The sequence below is a fragment of the Oryzias latipes genome, chromosome 23 (assembly GCF_002234675.1).
Source record: "Oryzias latipes chromosome 23, ASM223467v1".
Taxonomy (NCBI): domain Eukaryota; kingdom Metazoa; phylum Chordata; class Actinopteri; order Beloniformes; family Adrianichthyidae; genus Oryzias; species Oryzias latipes.
In genome coordinates, this window is record NC_019881.2 from 11,690,362 (window position 1) to 11,707,243 (window position 16,882).

The 16,882-nt window shown below is 42.1% G+C and overlaps 1 protein-coding gene across 2 annotated transcripts in view; it reads right to left on the reverse strand.

Annotated features, from left to right (window-relative positions):
• Positions 1 to 15,749: 15,749 nt before the first annotated feature.
• The window catches only part of tmem178b (transmembrane protein 178B), a 56,126-nt gene continuing 54,993 nt past the window's right edge, over positions 15,750 to 16,882 (reverse strand). For both annotated transcript variants that reach the window (XM_023952419.1, XM_020714075.2), the window contains one exon: positions 15,750 to 16,640. In XM_023952419.1, the coding sequence (XP_023808187.1) occupies positions 16,390 to 16,640 (251 nt within the window). In that variant the 3' untranslated portion in view covers positions 15,750 to 16,389. The remainder of the gene's footprint in view (positions 16,641 to 16,882) is intronic.

Consider the following 16,882-nt stretch of genomic DNA (forward strand, 5'->3'; position numbering starts at 1 on the left):
TTCTAAATGGATGATGGAATGTAAAAAAAAAAAGAGGGAGAGTGCTCAGTCCTCCCCACACCAAGACCCCCGCCGCAGAGGCAGCCAGGACCCCCCCAACACCCGCACGGTAGCAGATAGAGAACAACCGCCCGCCAGGCGATCACATCTACCACCCAGGCCATCAGACCCCAGACTGCCAGAGAGCAGGGAAGCATAGGGGGGACAGAGAGTGCAAGCTCCAGCCCAACCAGAAGAGCAGCCCCCCCCCCCCCCCCCCCCCCCCCCGTTCTAGGAGGTTTGTTCTCTTTTTGAACTTAAAAATATGGAGATAGAAAGACAGGTTTGTAAATTCCCCTTAAACAGTCTTCCACCTTTTCTGACATCAACTAAGAAAAAAGTAATGCAGGCTACAGAATCTTGTTAAGTGTTAAAACGGTGAAACAGCAGAACCATAAGAGCAAAACAAACAGCAATGATTAAAAAAATGGTCAGTGACGATGGCAAACTGAACTGGAGGTCCCCCCTTCTTTAATAAAGCATGTGTGTTTCAGTTACAGAGGAATCCCACACTCCGTTAAACGCTGGAATCCTCAGCAGAGAGTAGGATCAGTAGTTGAGGCTCATATTTAACCCTTGTGCTATCTTAGATGACCCCACCCTTACGTTGACGTGTTCTCCCTACCATGACAAAGGTGGACAAAGGTGGAAAGATTTCATGTAATTCATGGACACCAGTGAAGATCACAAATCATTGAAGAAAAATGGTTCAGAGCACTGTCTAGTGGGTCTAGATGACCCAACTCCCAATGTTAAAGTGCCTAGGATAGCACAAGGGTTAGAGGAAACAGTCTGGTTCTAGTTCGGAATTCTGGATCATCTCTTTTCCTTTGTCACAATCCTCAGTGGACCGGTACTGCTTTGTCATTCAGCACATTTACCACTGGGTGGCAGCACATGATTGCCAGTGATGAACAGTAAATCAATCACAGGACAGATGAGAACAACATGAGGAAAATGTTTGCTGGTTTATCCCATTACTGGATCAAATTAATTGTGACTTACAGCGTTGGTCCATGCTGCCATTATCTCTCGCAGGTAGAATGAGCTGCATCAATATGAATGTGCTTCCTAAACTTCTCTATTTTTTCAATGCCTAGCAGTATTCATTCCAAAGCAATTTTTCAGGTCCCTTGACAATTCTATTGCTCAATTCTTATGGGAAAATAGCCTCCAAGAATGAGAAAAAATATATTGCAGAAAAGCAAAGATAATGGCGGCCTCTCCCTACCAAACCTTTTATTTTACTATTGGGCTGCAAATATCAGAACAACAATCTTTTGGTCATAGGGTTAAGCCAGCCTGGTTACCAATAGAGGAGTCGTCTTGTACTCTTGCCTCTGCTACTCCACTCTCTCTTTTGTGTTTTCCTCTTAAACTATCTCCCACATCTTATACCGATAATGTCATAGTTAAGCATTGTTTAAAGATATGGACACAAGTTAAACAGCACCTTGGAATCCAAAAATATCTCTCATGTCGTCACTCCATCTTAACCCTCTGTTTCCTCCATCATTTACTGATAAGACTTTTGCCCTGTGGAGAAGTCGTGGCCTAGTTTCAGTAAAAGACTTTTGCACAGAGGGAACTTTAGCTCTGTTTGAATTACTATCTAAAAAGTTGAATCTGCCCAACACTCACTTCTTCAGGTATCTTCAGGCTTGTAGTTTTATTCGTCGTCACCTCCCTGACCCTTCCAGTGTCCCAATGATACTTTCATGGGGATCAACCCCCCTCTGAAGGGTACAATATCAAAAATGTAAAACCTCTTGCAAAATCCACACTTGATTCAACATCTGAACATCTACCCATGGCTTGGTCAGAAGAGCTCCATGTGGACACAAATGATGATCAGTGGAGATCTGTGCTTGGACGAATTCTTCACTCCTCATCAATATGTGTATTGATCATTGTATCACTGTATCATTCAACCAGGACAAAACTGAAGTTTTAATCATCGGTTTTGAAGACAAGAGAGAGATGATTTTACCACATCTTCATAATTTTAAACCTTCTGAATGTGTGAGAAACCTGGGCGTACTTTTTGACTCTGAGCTAAATTTTATCCCACACATTAAAAATGTCGTTAAGACAGGATTTTATCATCTCAAAAACATTGCCAGAGTCCGACCGTTCCTCTCTCTTGCACAGAGATGCATGCTTTTATTTTTAGTCGTTTAGATTATTGTAATGCCCTGCTCTCTGGTTTACCCAAAAAGTCAATCTCAAATCTACAGCTATTGCAGAACTCAGCGGCACGAGTTCTGAAGAGGACCAGAGGGCGGGAAGACATTACACCGGTTTTAAAGTCACTGCATTGGCTCCCTGTGCGTTTCAGGATGTATTTTAAAGTTCTTTTAATGGTTTATAAATGTTTTTATGGTCTTGGGCCTTCTTATTTAAATGATAGTCTTTTATAATATAAGCCCTCGCGGACCCTGAGGTCCTCCGGTGCTGGCCTCTTAGTTGTTCCTAAGGTGAGGACCAAACCGTATAGTGAGGCTTCGTTCTGCCATTACAGTCCTCACCTGTGGAACAGCCTGCGGGAGAACCTCAAGGCCACAGAGACTGTAGAAGTTTTTAAGAAGAGGCTCAAAACCCACCTTTTTAATTTAGCTTTTAGTTGATTTTAACTGCTAATTTATTCTATTAGTTTTATTATAGGCTATTTTATGTATTTAATTTTATTTTATGCATCTTATTCTCAGTTTTATGTTTTTATGTAAATCTTATGTCTTTAATTTTAGTATCTTATCATGATTTTAGCCCCAGTGTTTCTTGTGGGGATCTTTTCCTCCAGGGCTTGCCGGCTTGGTCTGTGGTTGTTGCTGCAGTTGTCGCCCTTGCTGGGGCAGCTGGAGTTAAACTTTGCAGCTTCACGGCTGATGGACCCCAGTGTTGTTCCAGTCTGGGTGGGCGCTGTGGCGATGCTCCCATGGCCGAGCTGGCTCCTGGTACGAAGAGATTCCCAAATACCGTTTCCTCACAGCAGAGCCAAGCCATACATGTTTGTTTGCTTATTTATTTATTCAAACTTGCATAGTCAATATTCATTGTCATGGGTCATGGGTCATATGTTTTAATGGAGGGGAGTGGGAAGGGTGAAGGGTGGGTTGGGTTTTTACTGTAATGTTGTGTGTTTTCTGTTTCTGTTTTTAATGTTAAAGCGCTTCGAGCCTCACAAAATGCATGAAAAGCGCTATTTTATAAAGTTTGATTTGATTTGATATCATTCAATGTAGAATGGTTCATAGAGTTCATTGGTCTAGAAACAGACTTGCCAGAGTTTTTCCCGGTACTGATCCTAACTGTGTAAAATGTGATCTAGGCCCTGCAAGTCTCACTCATGTTTTTGACATGTCCGTCGCTTTCTGATTCCTGGAACGCTGTATTTGACTCTCTATCCTCTGTCTGTAATGTCATAGTACAGCAATTCCCAATGACAGCCCTCTTTGGTGTACTTCCGGACAATCATTCCCTCTCTCCTTGGTCTGAGGATCTTGTAGCTTTTCTGACACTGCTTGCCCGGTGGACTATCTTGATGTGCTGGAAAGATCTTCGCCCACCCACTCATTCACAATGGATAAAGAATTCACTTTCTTTTATTAACCTGGAAAAAATCAGACATTCTCTTAAGGGCTCTGGATGTACAATTTCTGAAATGTGGTCACCTTTCTTAGAACATGCCATGTCCTTGACCTTAGAAACGACCCAGTGAACTTTCAACTATATTAACAGGTATGAAGTATTTAATGTCTTTGCTGGACATAGATTAGTACCATAGTATTTATTTATTTATATATATTTTTTTCTTTTGTTTTTTTGTTTATTTATTTTATTTTTGTAATTGTGGTTTTGAATTTTTTGTTTTTGCTTACTTGAAAGAATTTCTAAATAAATCATACATAAAAAAGAAAATATGTGCTGATGGCCAACCAGCACCAGCCTTACAAGTTAGATGGGCCTTAAAACATTTATCTGTAAGAACAGTTTGATGCACAACATTGAACTCTGCAGCAGCACAGATGCAATTCCAAGATCACACGTCTTGTACAACCAATGTGGAGACAACACACAGATCCATCCATCCATCCATCCATCCATCCATCCATCCATCCATCCATCCATCCATCCATCCATCCATCCATCCATCCATCCATCCATCCATCCATCCATCCATCCATCCATCACTGCCTGTTGCATCGTTTGAGTTACTGATTGGTAGAACCAGAGTGTCATCGTCAGTAGAACAGCTCTATGCAGAGGTGCTGCACTGATGAAGCTTTCCAGAAACTTCCACAGCTGGTATTACACAATCAGATTTTAGGTCGTGATATAAGTGAGTGAGTATTTCATTTTTATTTATTATTTATAGAGGTTTGGGTCACAAAGTTGGACTCACACATCTCACAGTAACTGACATTGTTCATCTATTTACTGGCATCTGTCTGTCTGGGAGGACAGTGAAGTAGCAATCTAAGAGATTAGTTCTGTAAAGATTTCCTGGAGTGGCTAAATTAATACCCTCTAGAGTGACAGTCTCTTCTGCATTGACTACATACAGGTGGGAGGGGTGGGGGTGCGCTTTGGTCAGTGTTATTCCTGTCTTTCTTGCAGCTGTTTTGGCATTAAGCAGAAAAATCCCCCTGATTTCTTGACCCCATTTCTGACAGAGGCTGACAGTCCACTGCACGGTGGATGGATGCGGTTTTCAAATGTATTTTTCCAGTTGTGCAGTTTAGAACCAATCAGCTTCATGTCATGCTTGCAGATGTTTCTGAAGCCGAGGTCTGGATGTTTAGCTGGGCCTCAGTTCTCCTGCGGGATGCCCAAGCTCCATCTAACACCTTAGAAGCTTCTGGAAATGCAAAGTGAGCATGCCTTGTATGCAGAAGCTAGAAACCTCTGTTTTGGTGACTCTATCTTTCCATGTGCAGAAAGCAGTGGAAATGGAAGTTGTTGATCCAATTTCTTGCTTTGCAGACTTGCCTCTCTATGGGGTTGATTTGTCAGAGAGCAGCAAGTTGCAGATGAGAACCTCCACAACGTTGTGCACACAAGGACAATGTTGAAAAGTGTGCCATCAGCTCTTAATGGTGACTAAGAAACAAATTTGAGAGGCCTCAGATAATGCTCCAGTGAAGCGAAATGTGCCGTTTGAGCCCCCATGAAAGCTTTGATCAGGCTGGGTAAAATCTTGGAGGGCAGCTGATCCTTTTAATAATCATAAGGATCCAGCAAATCTATATAAAAAACATAAATAACACAATTCATTTCGGCTAAGTGAAAGCACAGAGGGCACCGCTAAAGGAGCAACCCTTAGAGTGGGCCCTGCCTTGCTCTCTACTGGATATCCTGTGGGGGAAGTGAGTGGTTGCCTGGAGTGTGGGGCGGGTCTCCCTTGGGGGCCCCTGATTCATGTCTGGGGTTGGGGTGATGTTCAGAACTCCCAGGTGGTGGTGGGCTGCTTGTCTGGGGATGAGGGTCTCTTCTGTGGATGGGGCCTTGTGCTGGGCCTCCTGGGGTGGTAGGAAGGCTGTTCTCTGGCTGGGTTGAATGGATTGCATTCTCCATGCTTCTGTGTCCCCCTGCTCTCTGGCACTGGGGGCCCCTGTGGTGGTCCTTCCGGCCCTGGTCTGGGTCCGTGCAGGTCCCTGGGGGCCGTGGCAGCCACTGCTACTTCACCAAGGGTCTTGGTGTGGAGGTGAATGGGCACTTCCCTTCTTTTCACATTTAATTATCCACAGTACAACACAGACACTCACCTGAGCACAGGTGTAAGTCTGGTGTAAACATGAGGGACTGAAAATGTAAATCAAACTTTTAATTAAATGTCACTAGAATTGCTTCACATTACTTTGTCACAAGTGATTTTCTACTTTCATTGCTTTTGTTATGACTTCCAATATTAGTTGTAAAAATTGTCTTCCACTGGGATGTTATCATTAGATGTTCAAATGTTTGAAGAAGAAAAAGGTTGGAACAAGCTAAGCACTAAAGTTGAGCCTTTCATTCCTTCAGTGAAGCCTCATCCTCTCGGTTTCTGAATGTGGGTCAAACCTCACCTGCCTCCACGCTCTTCCTCAAAATAGATTTTCGTCTTTAAGGATTTCCTGCTCAGAGAAAGTGAAAAAAACATCAACAAGAGAGGTTTCAGGTTTTCAACAAAAAAAGATGGAGACAGTGCAGAGACACATAACTGTGGAAATTGTTATGAGCTGAGACTTTTTACAGGAAAATACAAACTTCTTTTTAGAAACTAACAGACCCAGATTAAAAATTAATAATTAATAATTCACGGACTGATGGATGGATGGATGGATGGATGGATGGATGGATGGATGGATGGATGGATGAATAGATGGATAGATGGATGGATGGATGGATGGATGGATGGATGGATGGATGAATAGATGGATAGATGGATGGATGGATGGATGAATGGATGGATGGATGGATGAATAGATGGATAGATGGATGGATGGATGGATGGATGAATAGATGGATGGATGGATGGATGGATGGATGGGTGGATGGATGGGTGGATGGATAGATGGATGGATGAATGGAGGGATGGATGGATGGATGGATGATGAATATATGGATGGATGGATGGAGGAATGGATGGATGAATGGATGGATGGATGAATAGAGGGATGGATGAATGGATGGATAGATGGATGGATGAATGGATGGATGGATGGATGAATAGATAGATAGATGGATGGATGGATGGATGGATGGGTGGATGGATAGATGGATGGATGGATGAATGGAGGGATGGATGGATGGATGGATGATGAATATATGGATGGATGGATGGATGGATGGATGGAGGAATGGATGGATGGATGGATGAATGGAGGGATGGATGGATGAATGGAGGGATGGATGGATGGATGATTAATAGATGGATAGATGGATGGATGGATGGATGAATGGATGGATGGAGGAATGGATGGATGGATGATGAATAGATGGATGGATGGATGAATGGAGGGATGGATGGATGAATGGAGGGATGGATGGATGGATGATTAATAGATGGATGGATGGATAAATGGATGGATGGATGGATGAATAGATGGATGGATGGATGGATGGATGGATGAATAGATGGATGGATGGATGGATGGATGGATGATGGATGGATGGATGATGGATGGATGGATGAATCAACAGATTTCTTGACAGTGGATGGAAGACTTATTATTAAAAAGATTAATAGATAGGAAGTTGAATTGATTACCATCCATCTATCCTCATTTAACTAATTGAAGATAGATGGATGGATGGATGAACTGTTGTTTGGAAGGGTTGATGGAAGATTTATGGATGAAAGGACAAATGGGTAGATAAACAAATGGATCAATGGATGGATTCATAGCTTGATGGATAAATGAGTTAATGAACAGATAGATAAACAGGTAGACAGATGGAAAACTATATGGACGGATACATAGATTAGCGAACGATGGGTAGATGGTAGATTGATAGACAAAAGGACACATTCAGTAGATGAAAAGAAGGACGAACAAATGGATTGGCCATTAAATTTATGAATGACTTACTGGATGGATGGATAGATAAATGGAAGAATAATAAATGCTTCCTTGGCTTCTCTGTCCATCCTTTCGATAACCTGAGTTAATAGTTCTGCAGCGTTTCTGCTATGTACAAAAAGACAGGAGGCCTGCCGAGGCAGAGCGGTTTCACTTTCCATGGATCCATGTATAATGAATGCTAACTTCCAGGCATGACTCTTTAACCCCACAGTGAGCTGTAGACAGCCTGACATACACAGCAACATATTTTTAGGTGAAAACCTTTTTTGCAGCAGTCCTGCAGTGATTGTGATGCTGTTGAGGTGGCATGTCGGAGTAGAATGATGGTAAACTGTCAATCATGTCTGTCAGTGCTGTGCCTGGAGGAGTGTACACACACCACACGCATTAACCAACATTATCTGTGTTTAGATCCCTGATACCCATCAGCCCTTCACAGATGTCACCCCTGTATAGGGGTTTCTGTCACATACCACTCTTACATAATGGAAACAGGAGTACATTTTACAGCCAATTTGAATGCAAGCCTTAAATTGGTGAGAGAAGGGCTCCTTGAAGCGTCGCTGAACCTTCATGACAGTCAACTTGTGCTCTGTCCACATTCGCATGAGTGTCCACATTATTTTTAGCACCTGTGATCTCTGTGCACTGCCATCTCTCCTCCCTTTTAAGCACTCTGTTCTCCACCTGACAGTGATGACAGGGCACATTTTTGAATGAAAAAACCCAAATGTCCCAGCTTTTTACCAGCACTTAAATGTGTCATCTTTGTGAGCAGAGCTTCCAGCTCCTGCATCCACTAGGAAAAACAAACCGAGAAAGGGTTACTTCTACAGTCTTTTATGTGCAAGTGTGAAATTATTTTACAGACATCTGGAAGAACGTAGGTTCATTTGGTCAACTATCTCTTTATATCCCTCTTTGCGTGTTTTACAATTATTCATTTTACCGGTATGCTTTTTTTCATTTACAGTTGCTACAGCTTTATTCTTAAAAGACAAAACTGAAAAGTGCACAGTCTTTGTACTCCCTTTCACAGAATTCCCCATTCACCTCAATGTAATGTTTCAACTACATCACAGAAATGCACAGACACTCATACTCTGGCTCCACCTCTTTTTTAATTAAGTTTTAGGTTTTAATTGAGTTTTAGCGCCAGTGTTTACATTTGTTCGACTTTTTTTTATGCAAAAAAAGCAATTCCATTGGATTCTAAAGTGGAGAAAAGCAGCTGTGCGCCGTCCAAAGTTGGCATGAAAAGTTGCTTCTCCCATACAACAGCGAAAGTGGATTCACATTGATTGCATAAACAGTTGAGGAGGTACGGTACGTCAAAGAGTGTGTGTTCTTAAGGTGTCGCCATTGACAGCATCAATGTTAAAGGGTAAAGCCAAACAAGACGTTTGCAGGTCCTCAAATGACCACTGCAGGCTGGTGGCGGTAGGGAGCAATTTACCATTGATATCCATAATAAAATCTCCAACTTTACAACAAAAATAAACGATTTACAATTTTGTTACACAGTGCAGTGTAGATTCTTTTATTGTTGTTGTTGTATTTTCTCTAAATACTGTATCTGTGTGCAGGTGTTTGGATTAAAAATGTATTTATTATTTATTGCTCAAATTAATAATAATAATATTTTGGGGGTGTATTTTTGCTAGCAGGTAGGTATATTTATGGATAAACTCAACCAAAACTCGCTTAATTTTATCCTGCCTCAGCTGGTCATTTTAGGATGTTGTTGCAGTGGGCAAAGTAAACTGGCCTCACTATGGCTGATCCATATCAGGATTTATGACCCTTACTAAGTAGGATAATGACCAACAAAGTGTGCATATCAGAAATTAACGCATGTCATGAAGCCCATCTGCTACTATTCAAACATGTAGTTGCATGACAGCACAAGCCTGTTTTTTCTCCGCTACATAATTCGCCTGATTTACTTAAATTGCATAAACAGTTGAAGAGTTACGGTAGTCGAAAGAATATAAACATTGAAGCTGAAGCTTTGGTGGTAAAGGGTTAAGGTCTAAAGTCCACTGATGTGAAGCATGTTCTTCAGATGGACATGTAGAGATATGTCTATTGTTGCTGAAGCAGCCTTAGTGGGCATGTCTTAACAACTGACAGACAAGTTTACTCCGCAATTTCACCCATTCTTTAGAAAAAAAAGGGTTCAATGTCTTTATATCTGATCAACATGACTGAACAGTTGGCTTCTAATGATACCAAAAATACCAAGGGGTCATAAGACCACCGGTTCCTATATCTCTTATTTAGTTCACAGTCTTTGGATTCACCTCATCTATGGGTGTTTTGTACAAAGAACTGTTTGACATAAAAATTTCAGTTCCTAATTTTCTATTTTAGCTAAGCTTTCATTCAATAGGAGCTGTGGTTTGGTGTCAACTTCAGGTGATAAGAGCTCAAAGTCCTGTTCAGACCATCACAGTAAAAAGCTTTTTTACAGACGTTTGACTGAGGGCTGATGAAAAACTTATAGCTGTGTCTGTTTCAGAAGATGGAAAAAGACCACAGTTTCTGTGAAATGGATCCACAGCTGCTTTATTTAATAAAAAAAAAACACTGAATAGATAAACATCCCATGTTCTGTCTCTTCATCATATCTGAAATGATGTGTTTTTCTACAGAAAACCACATTTGAGTTTTGAAAGGAAACCGGTCCCCAGCATAAATGGAAGCAACACGCACACCTGGAACTCTTTTAATGAAGAGATCCCAGAATTCCAGCTTAGCTCTGTGTGTCCATAAGTTGTTTCTGGAGATGGGGTACACAGTAACATGAACACAGCAGTCCGACAAGTCAAGACACACAAACGGGCATAAACGTTGTCCATACTGATTCCAGTCGGACCCCTGCCAGCCGTAGGGCTGCTAAGATGGACTCCCAGACGCTATACATCAGTGTAGGATCCACCTTCACACCTGGAACGGTGATATTTTTCTTTTGTTCCCTTGTAAATTTTTACGATCATGTCTGCTTCCAAATATTGGTGCCAACCACAGTAAATCTCTGACTTTCAGAGGTCAAATGAAATTGGATATCTTCAAACACATGTTCAAATCATGTTATCATGTTTTTAAATCTAAGTGGATACAATTAACAGAAATCCGTGAAGAGTGTCAGACAACCAAAACATCCTGAGCCTAGTTTCCACTGAGTGGTACAGTCGGGTCTGGTTTAAAAAGGTCCAGGCAATTCAGGTGAGCGTTTCCACTCAAAGATGGACAGTCACGGCGCATGTGGAGTAAATCTAACAACAACAACAGTGGAAGTCATCCAGCAGCTCATTGGCTTTTGGTTCTTTGTAGTTACAAAGCATTTAATGTTGTTTGAGAGAAGATCAAGTGTGGTGAAGATGAATACCGCCCCTTTGTTGGAACTTCCTTTTGTCATAATGACCTTCAGCCAATTCACAGGTACCAAAATTAGCTCCGCCCTAACAAGTCCGTTCAATTTTCTTGGCCCTACAACCAATGTGGGTCCAAAAATGGTACAGTCCAGTCCGACATAATGGGTCCATTTTATCATGGAAACACTCAAAATACTCAAATGGACTGGACCGGACTGTTGAGGTATTACTGATACCCCCACAACAGAGAGCCATTTTGTGATTGGCACACAGCTATTTACTGTATGTAAGAACTGGACTGAATGAGTGTGGCATCATCCATAGAAAATGGTTTCTCTGGCTCCAACCAAATGAAGTCAACTCAGTCGACATTTTTTTGCATTACAGATGCTACAATGTTAGAACCAGAAATCGTCGGTAAGCAGGGATTTGTCTGAGTCAGTCTGAGTCTACCTTTCTATGACAACCACTGAGGTCAATCAGTGAGATTTTTGGAAGTCCACACCCCAACTACTTGGAATTGTCTTCAATGTCAATCAAACATTTTGAACATTGGACATAAGACCACCTAGTTTTATTGAGGCATCACATTGGTCAGTTTATAACTTGAATAACTTACACTACAGAAAAAATATCATGAAAGACAATGAGGACTCTGAAGAAAATCTAATAGGAAAAACAAAGCATCAATAGTTCTTCTGACAAATAGAATGATTGAGTAATAGCTGTTTGCTTCTCTGTAGAAGTCCATGGGAATTTGGCTTCCTGGAGCCAGCGTGTACTTCCTGTTTAGAATGCTAAGGGGAGGGGTCACTCAGTCCAATTCTTTTATACAGTCCATGCTCATGGCACACAAAGGGGGAGGGGGCACAAGCAAATTTTCAGATCTTCTTTCAGCACTCTGATGATTCTCTCGTCATACAACCCCACTAGCATCCAGCTTGTTCAGTTCCAAGTCACGGTAGAAATCCAAAAACCTCTCTAGTAACACTTATCTCTTAAAAGGAAAGTCAGGCTCTGCAATGATTGGACGGGTGCACTCAAAACACATCATTGTCCCAATGTGGAGATTACACTCATGGCTGCTAATGTTCGGTCGTTGACTGTCCCAACCCTGAAAGAAGTTACCCTACAAATTTTCTTTAGCTGAAAAAAAAGGCTCTGTGTGAGAATTCAGCTACCTGACTGTAAATGAGCAGATCTTTGTTTGGAGTGAATCCTGTTGGATTGGGATATTCCAAAAGCCAAAGTCTCTTCTGGAGGTAAGTCAAAAAACTCCCACTATAGTTTATGGAATTTCAGTAAGTTTACTTTTACCTCATGTTCTTGTATGGTCGAAGTCAGATGAGGTTCTACCATAATTGTGCTTTTTTTTCATCATGTTACAGAGCATAGAACAAACAGTTTTATCTGAAGTGATAGACATGTGGTTTTCGAATTGCAGGCAGTTTGGGATGAAACCTCAGTATAGACCAGCCAATTGGCAGACAGGCTCTTTAAGTCACTAAGTTGCAGTCTTTCCCATGGTTTTTGCTGCCAGGTGCTCCTTTGAAGATCTTTTGTCCAGGAACTCCTTCAGTGTTCAAAACCCAATTTGTGACATCACTGCTCCGTAGTTGCACAATATTATCATGGCATTTTTCTACAACTACACTCAATAGAAACTACAATCTCACACACACACACACACATACAGACACTTACACACATTAAAAAAAGAAGGTTAGAGCTGATGTTTGGTCCATCTATCTTTGGCTACGTTTACACTGCAGGGCTTAATGCTCAGTTCCAATTTTTTGAAAAAATAAGAATTTTTTGCAAGGCCGTTCGCATTTCCAATCAAATCCGAACTTTTGTGATCTCCTCTGTGACCGTGAAATGACCCAGAAGTGACCCGCATGCATCTGTACCCACTGTTGTGGAATGGGGATGTGTATGTGCTGGGGCCGCGCTCGTGTGTGTAAGAGAGAGAGAGCGTAAAGCGCCAGAGCGAGTGTGTGTGTGTCGGGGGGGGGGCAGCGAAAGTTAGTCGGGTGCGCGCATTCGTGTTGTGTGTTACGAAGGAAGGAGACCGGTAATAAAAGAAGGCTCCCCCCAGAATAAATGCTATTGACTCTTTATTAACCCGCCCTGGAGAATCTGAGGGTCCGAACGGAGGAGGATCTACCTTTGGCCCTGGAGGTGGATCCGACCGCGCTTCTGACCACGGTCGGAAAGGAAAAAAAGTCATTGCGGGAAAGGTTCAACGCCACTCTCTGCCATTTCGCTGGAAGTCTTTTCAAAAACCACCCAGTTGCGACAAGAGCCCTTGAGTTTGGCCTGAATAGAGCTGTCATCCCAAATAATAATCAAATCTGTGACCTCACTTTCCTTCCACTGACTGGTCTCAGCAGCATTGTCCACCATGGTTGATGTTTATGTTCTCGTTCTTTCCTACTTCAACGCAGAATTATGACGTTTGTAGCGTCTCAATGACGTACGGGTTGGATACATGTGGCCTGGCCGTTCAGACGGAGGTCGCATTTGAAAAGATCGAACACGTATAGGATTCAGGACCACATACCCAAGTGGCCTGGGTCGCATTTGAAAAGATCGGATCTGTGTCGTTCAGACTGTCATGAAAAGATCAGATACAGGTCGCATAGGGGCAAAAAAATTGGAATTGGGTTGTTTCAGCCTGCGGTGTGAACATAGCCTTTATGTTTCTGCAACATCATTGGACACCAAAAGTGGGCGGGGGTAGTCTTTCTGGATGACAAATCTTGGGTTGTGGTGTCTGTCTTAAAAGATAGGATTAAGGGCATTCAAAATACAGAAGAATCACAAACCTCAGCTTCTCTGGTAAGGCCTGAAGAGACTCCAGTCCATTAACATTAGATGTTAGAGGAAACAGTGTGGTTCTGAGTTGGGACATCCAGTCTACATCTGTGATGTGGACTTTAAGAAGGCAGTCAAGTTAGTCCCTTTTGTCTTTTGGGGTAAGCTCTCAGAGAATGGAATAGATGGCATTCTGTTGAGGGACTGTTTGACTCCTGTACAGACGGTGTTTTTTCTTAAACCAGCAATCAGTTAGACTTTTTTTCCAGTAAATTGGACTACAATAGGGTTGCTTTTTGCCATAGTTTAAACGTTTGATGGACTGAATTCTTAAGAGTAGACTTGGAGGAAGGGTTTGGCATTGGTAGTCTTACGCTATGTTCACTCCGCCCTCAGCAATGTGCGTTCAAGCGACCACTTGCAATGAAAAGTCTATGTAAATGCGTGAACATGCAAAAATCTGCATTTCGGGTATCTGCGTTCAAAACTGTCCCATTCTGGCATCGGTACACAAGTATTTACAACTGTTCTTGTGCTCTATGTACAAAAACGCATCCATTGAACGCACATTGAAAGTTAAACCAGGCTGAATTTTGACCAATCAGGGACTTGGATTTGGTAGTGAAGATTGAATGGCACCCCTTGCCATTCACAAAAGTACAAACTGTTTGAAAATTGACTATCGAGGATAAATTACAGGTAATGATTGTAGTTTGTGTCCAGCTGGAATTATATGAAACCAAGTCTTTTATATATCGGAATAGAACTGTGAAAGAAAAAGCCTGGATTGACACCCCTTTGACATTTCACACCAAGCTTCTTCCACCTTTAGGTGGCAGACATAAGCTAGAATAAGGTAACGACAGTCTGGTGTGAACAACATTTGCTAAATGCGCATCATATGCCCCGTGTAAAAGTGCTATTACAATTCCATCTCTGCTGGTTGCAGATTATGTGCTCCTTTTAGGTTTATAAAGCTATGAGTGTCTCTCTCTCTTTATAAAGAGGTTAGTGAATCAGATGGAATAGCAATCAGTCAATTTTAGTATGAGATCGGAGTTGAGGGGCCATTTGAGGTGAGGTTGGTCAGGCCAAATCAGAATTCATCCCCTACCCCTTTGGCCTGACCAATTTCTCCAATTGTTGGGGCATTTGGAGCAGCAGTGGTGTTTGAACTAGTTTTCTGAAGGAGGAGGTGTAGCTACTAAGGGCTGGGTATCACTCCACTGGTAGGGTCATCCGTGTTGCGCTAGTGAAGCAAAGAAAAACTTTTCTGCACGTGGGTGTGCTCTGAAGCACAGAAGTTTATTAGAAGGCCAAATGTAGGGGTAGTGAGAAGCCGTAGGGGGAGAGGAGTAAATTCAGCTGAAATTTTCCTCTGGATTGAGAGGGTTTGCGTCAGGAAGGGCATCCAGCGTAAAACATTGCCAAGTTAACCGTGCAACTCATCCTCGGGGAAGGGTTGTTTCGCTGTGGCGACCCCTGATGGGAGAGGCCGAAAGTGAAAGAAGAGTTTCATTTTGTCATGTATCCCTTGTGCTATCCTAGGCACTTTAACATTGGGAGTTGGGTCATCTAGACCCACTAAACAGTGCACTGAACCTTTTTTCTTCAATGATTTGTGATCTTCACTGGTGTCCACGGATTACATGAAATCTTTCCACCTTTATCCACCTTTGTCATGGTAGGGAGAACACATCAGTGTAAGGGTGGGCTCATCTAAGATAGCACAAGGGTTAAAAAGATGATGTTTTTCTGCTTGTTTGGAAATATCCCTGGCCAACTAAGACTGCTGCCCCATGACCCAATCCCAGAACCAGTGGGTTAATACACACACATCCATCTGCGATTAAAAGAAAATAATGATACCACAGAAAGCTTTTGTCTTGAACTTGGGTCAGAGGTTGTTTACAACATGAACGGTTCAGTTTGAAGAAAGGTACACAACAGGAAAAGACAAATGTGTTTATAAAATGACAAGAGGCCTATTTGTTTCCCTGGTGGAATGGACTGAACCTTATGACAATGGTCTACTTCCCATATGTTATTGTTTTGTCAGATTCTGTACAACATTGTACACGGGTCAAGGTCTTTGACACCTTAAGGCTCGTCTGTCACATGGAACTGGAGGAGCTTGGAGTAAACACTCCAGTCAACTAAAGTCCAAACCTGCAAATCCAACTCCATTCTCCTAATCTGTCAGCGCAGAACCACCTGGTCGTCACTTAATCCAAAAGTCTGATCTGCTCTCGGCAGGTTAGAGCAGTTGTCTTTGAAATACTTTGTCCACCTTCAAGTTCTGAAGCTCTCTATAATTTAGTCTTTCCATGGAGATTGTCTAAGATCTTCCTCAGTCATTGTTCATTTTTGTTCATCTTTCACACATCATCAAAATTAGCACAATTTTGACTTTTTTAAAGACTTCTGAAGTTCTTCCGTTTTTTTCTTGTTTTTCAAGATAACAGATTTTCAAGACAGCCATTTTAAACACACGCACAAATAAAAACTAGAACCAGGGTAGGACGGTAATGAGCAAACAGATGAACACAGACATCTGTATTCCCTCTTGTTCTCAGTCAGTGGTTCCTCCTTTAGCAGACAGTGCCGTTCTCTTGCCGGGACTTGGGGCAGGTAGATCTTGGTAATGGTTGGACGGAAGGAGCCAGGGTGCAGAAGAACCCAGAGATGAGGGTGAGTCCGAGGCCTCCCCATGCACAAAACATGGACCAACCATAGCCGTGGCCGATGTCATCGGGCAGGCCGTACAGGTTCCGTGGGTGACGGGAGAGCTCGAAGTTAATGCCAGCAACACATGTGCAGAGGGAGATGATGCAGAAGGTTCCTGCAAAGACATCAACAGAATCAAAGCCAGAGTGGGATTTAAGATCAAAAAAGGTCAAAAATCTGAGAAACAGCAAAACAGGTGCAAAACAGGCGCACTTGGTAAATTTTGGTGAGCCAAAATAATGAAAGAATGTCAAAAATAAAAGTAACAGACTTTCTTTAAACAGACATATTTTATTATCATTATCGGATGATTTCATTAACTTTATATATTTTGACCATGTGAATAAAAAAACTTAT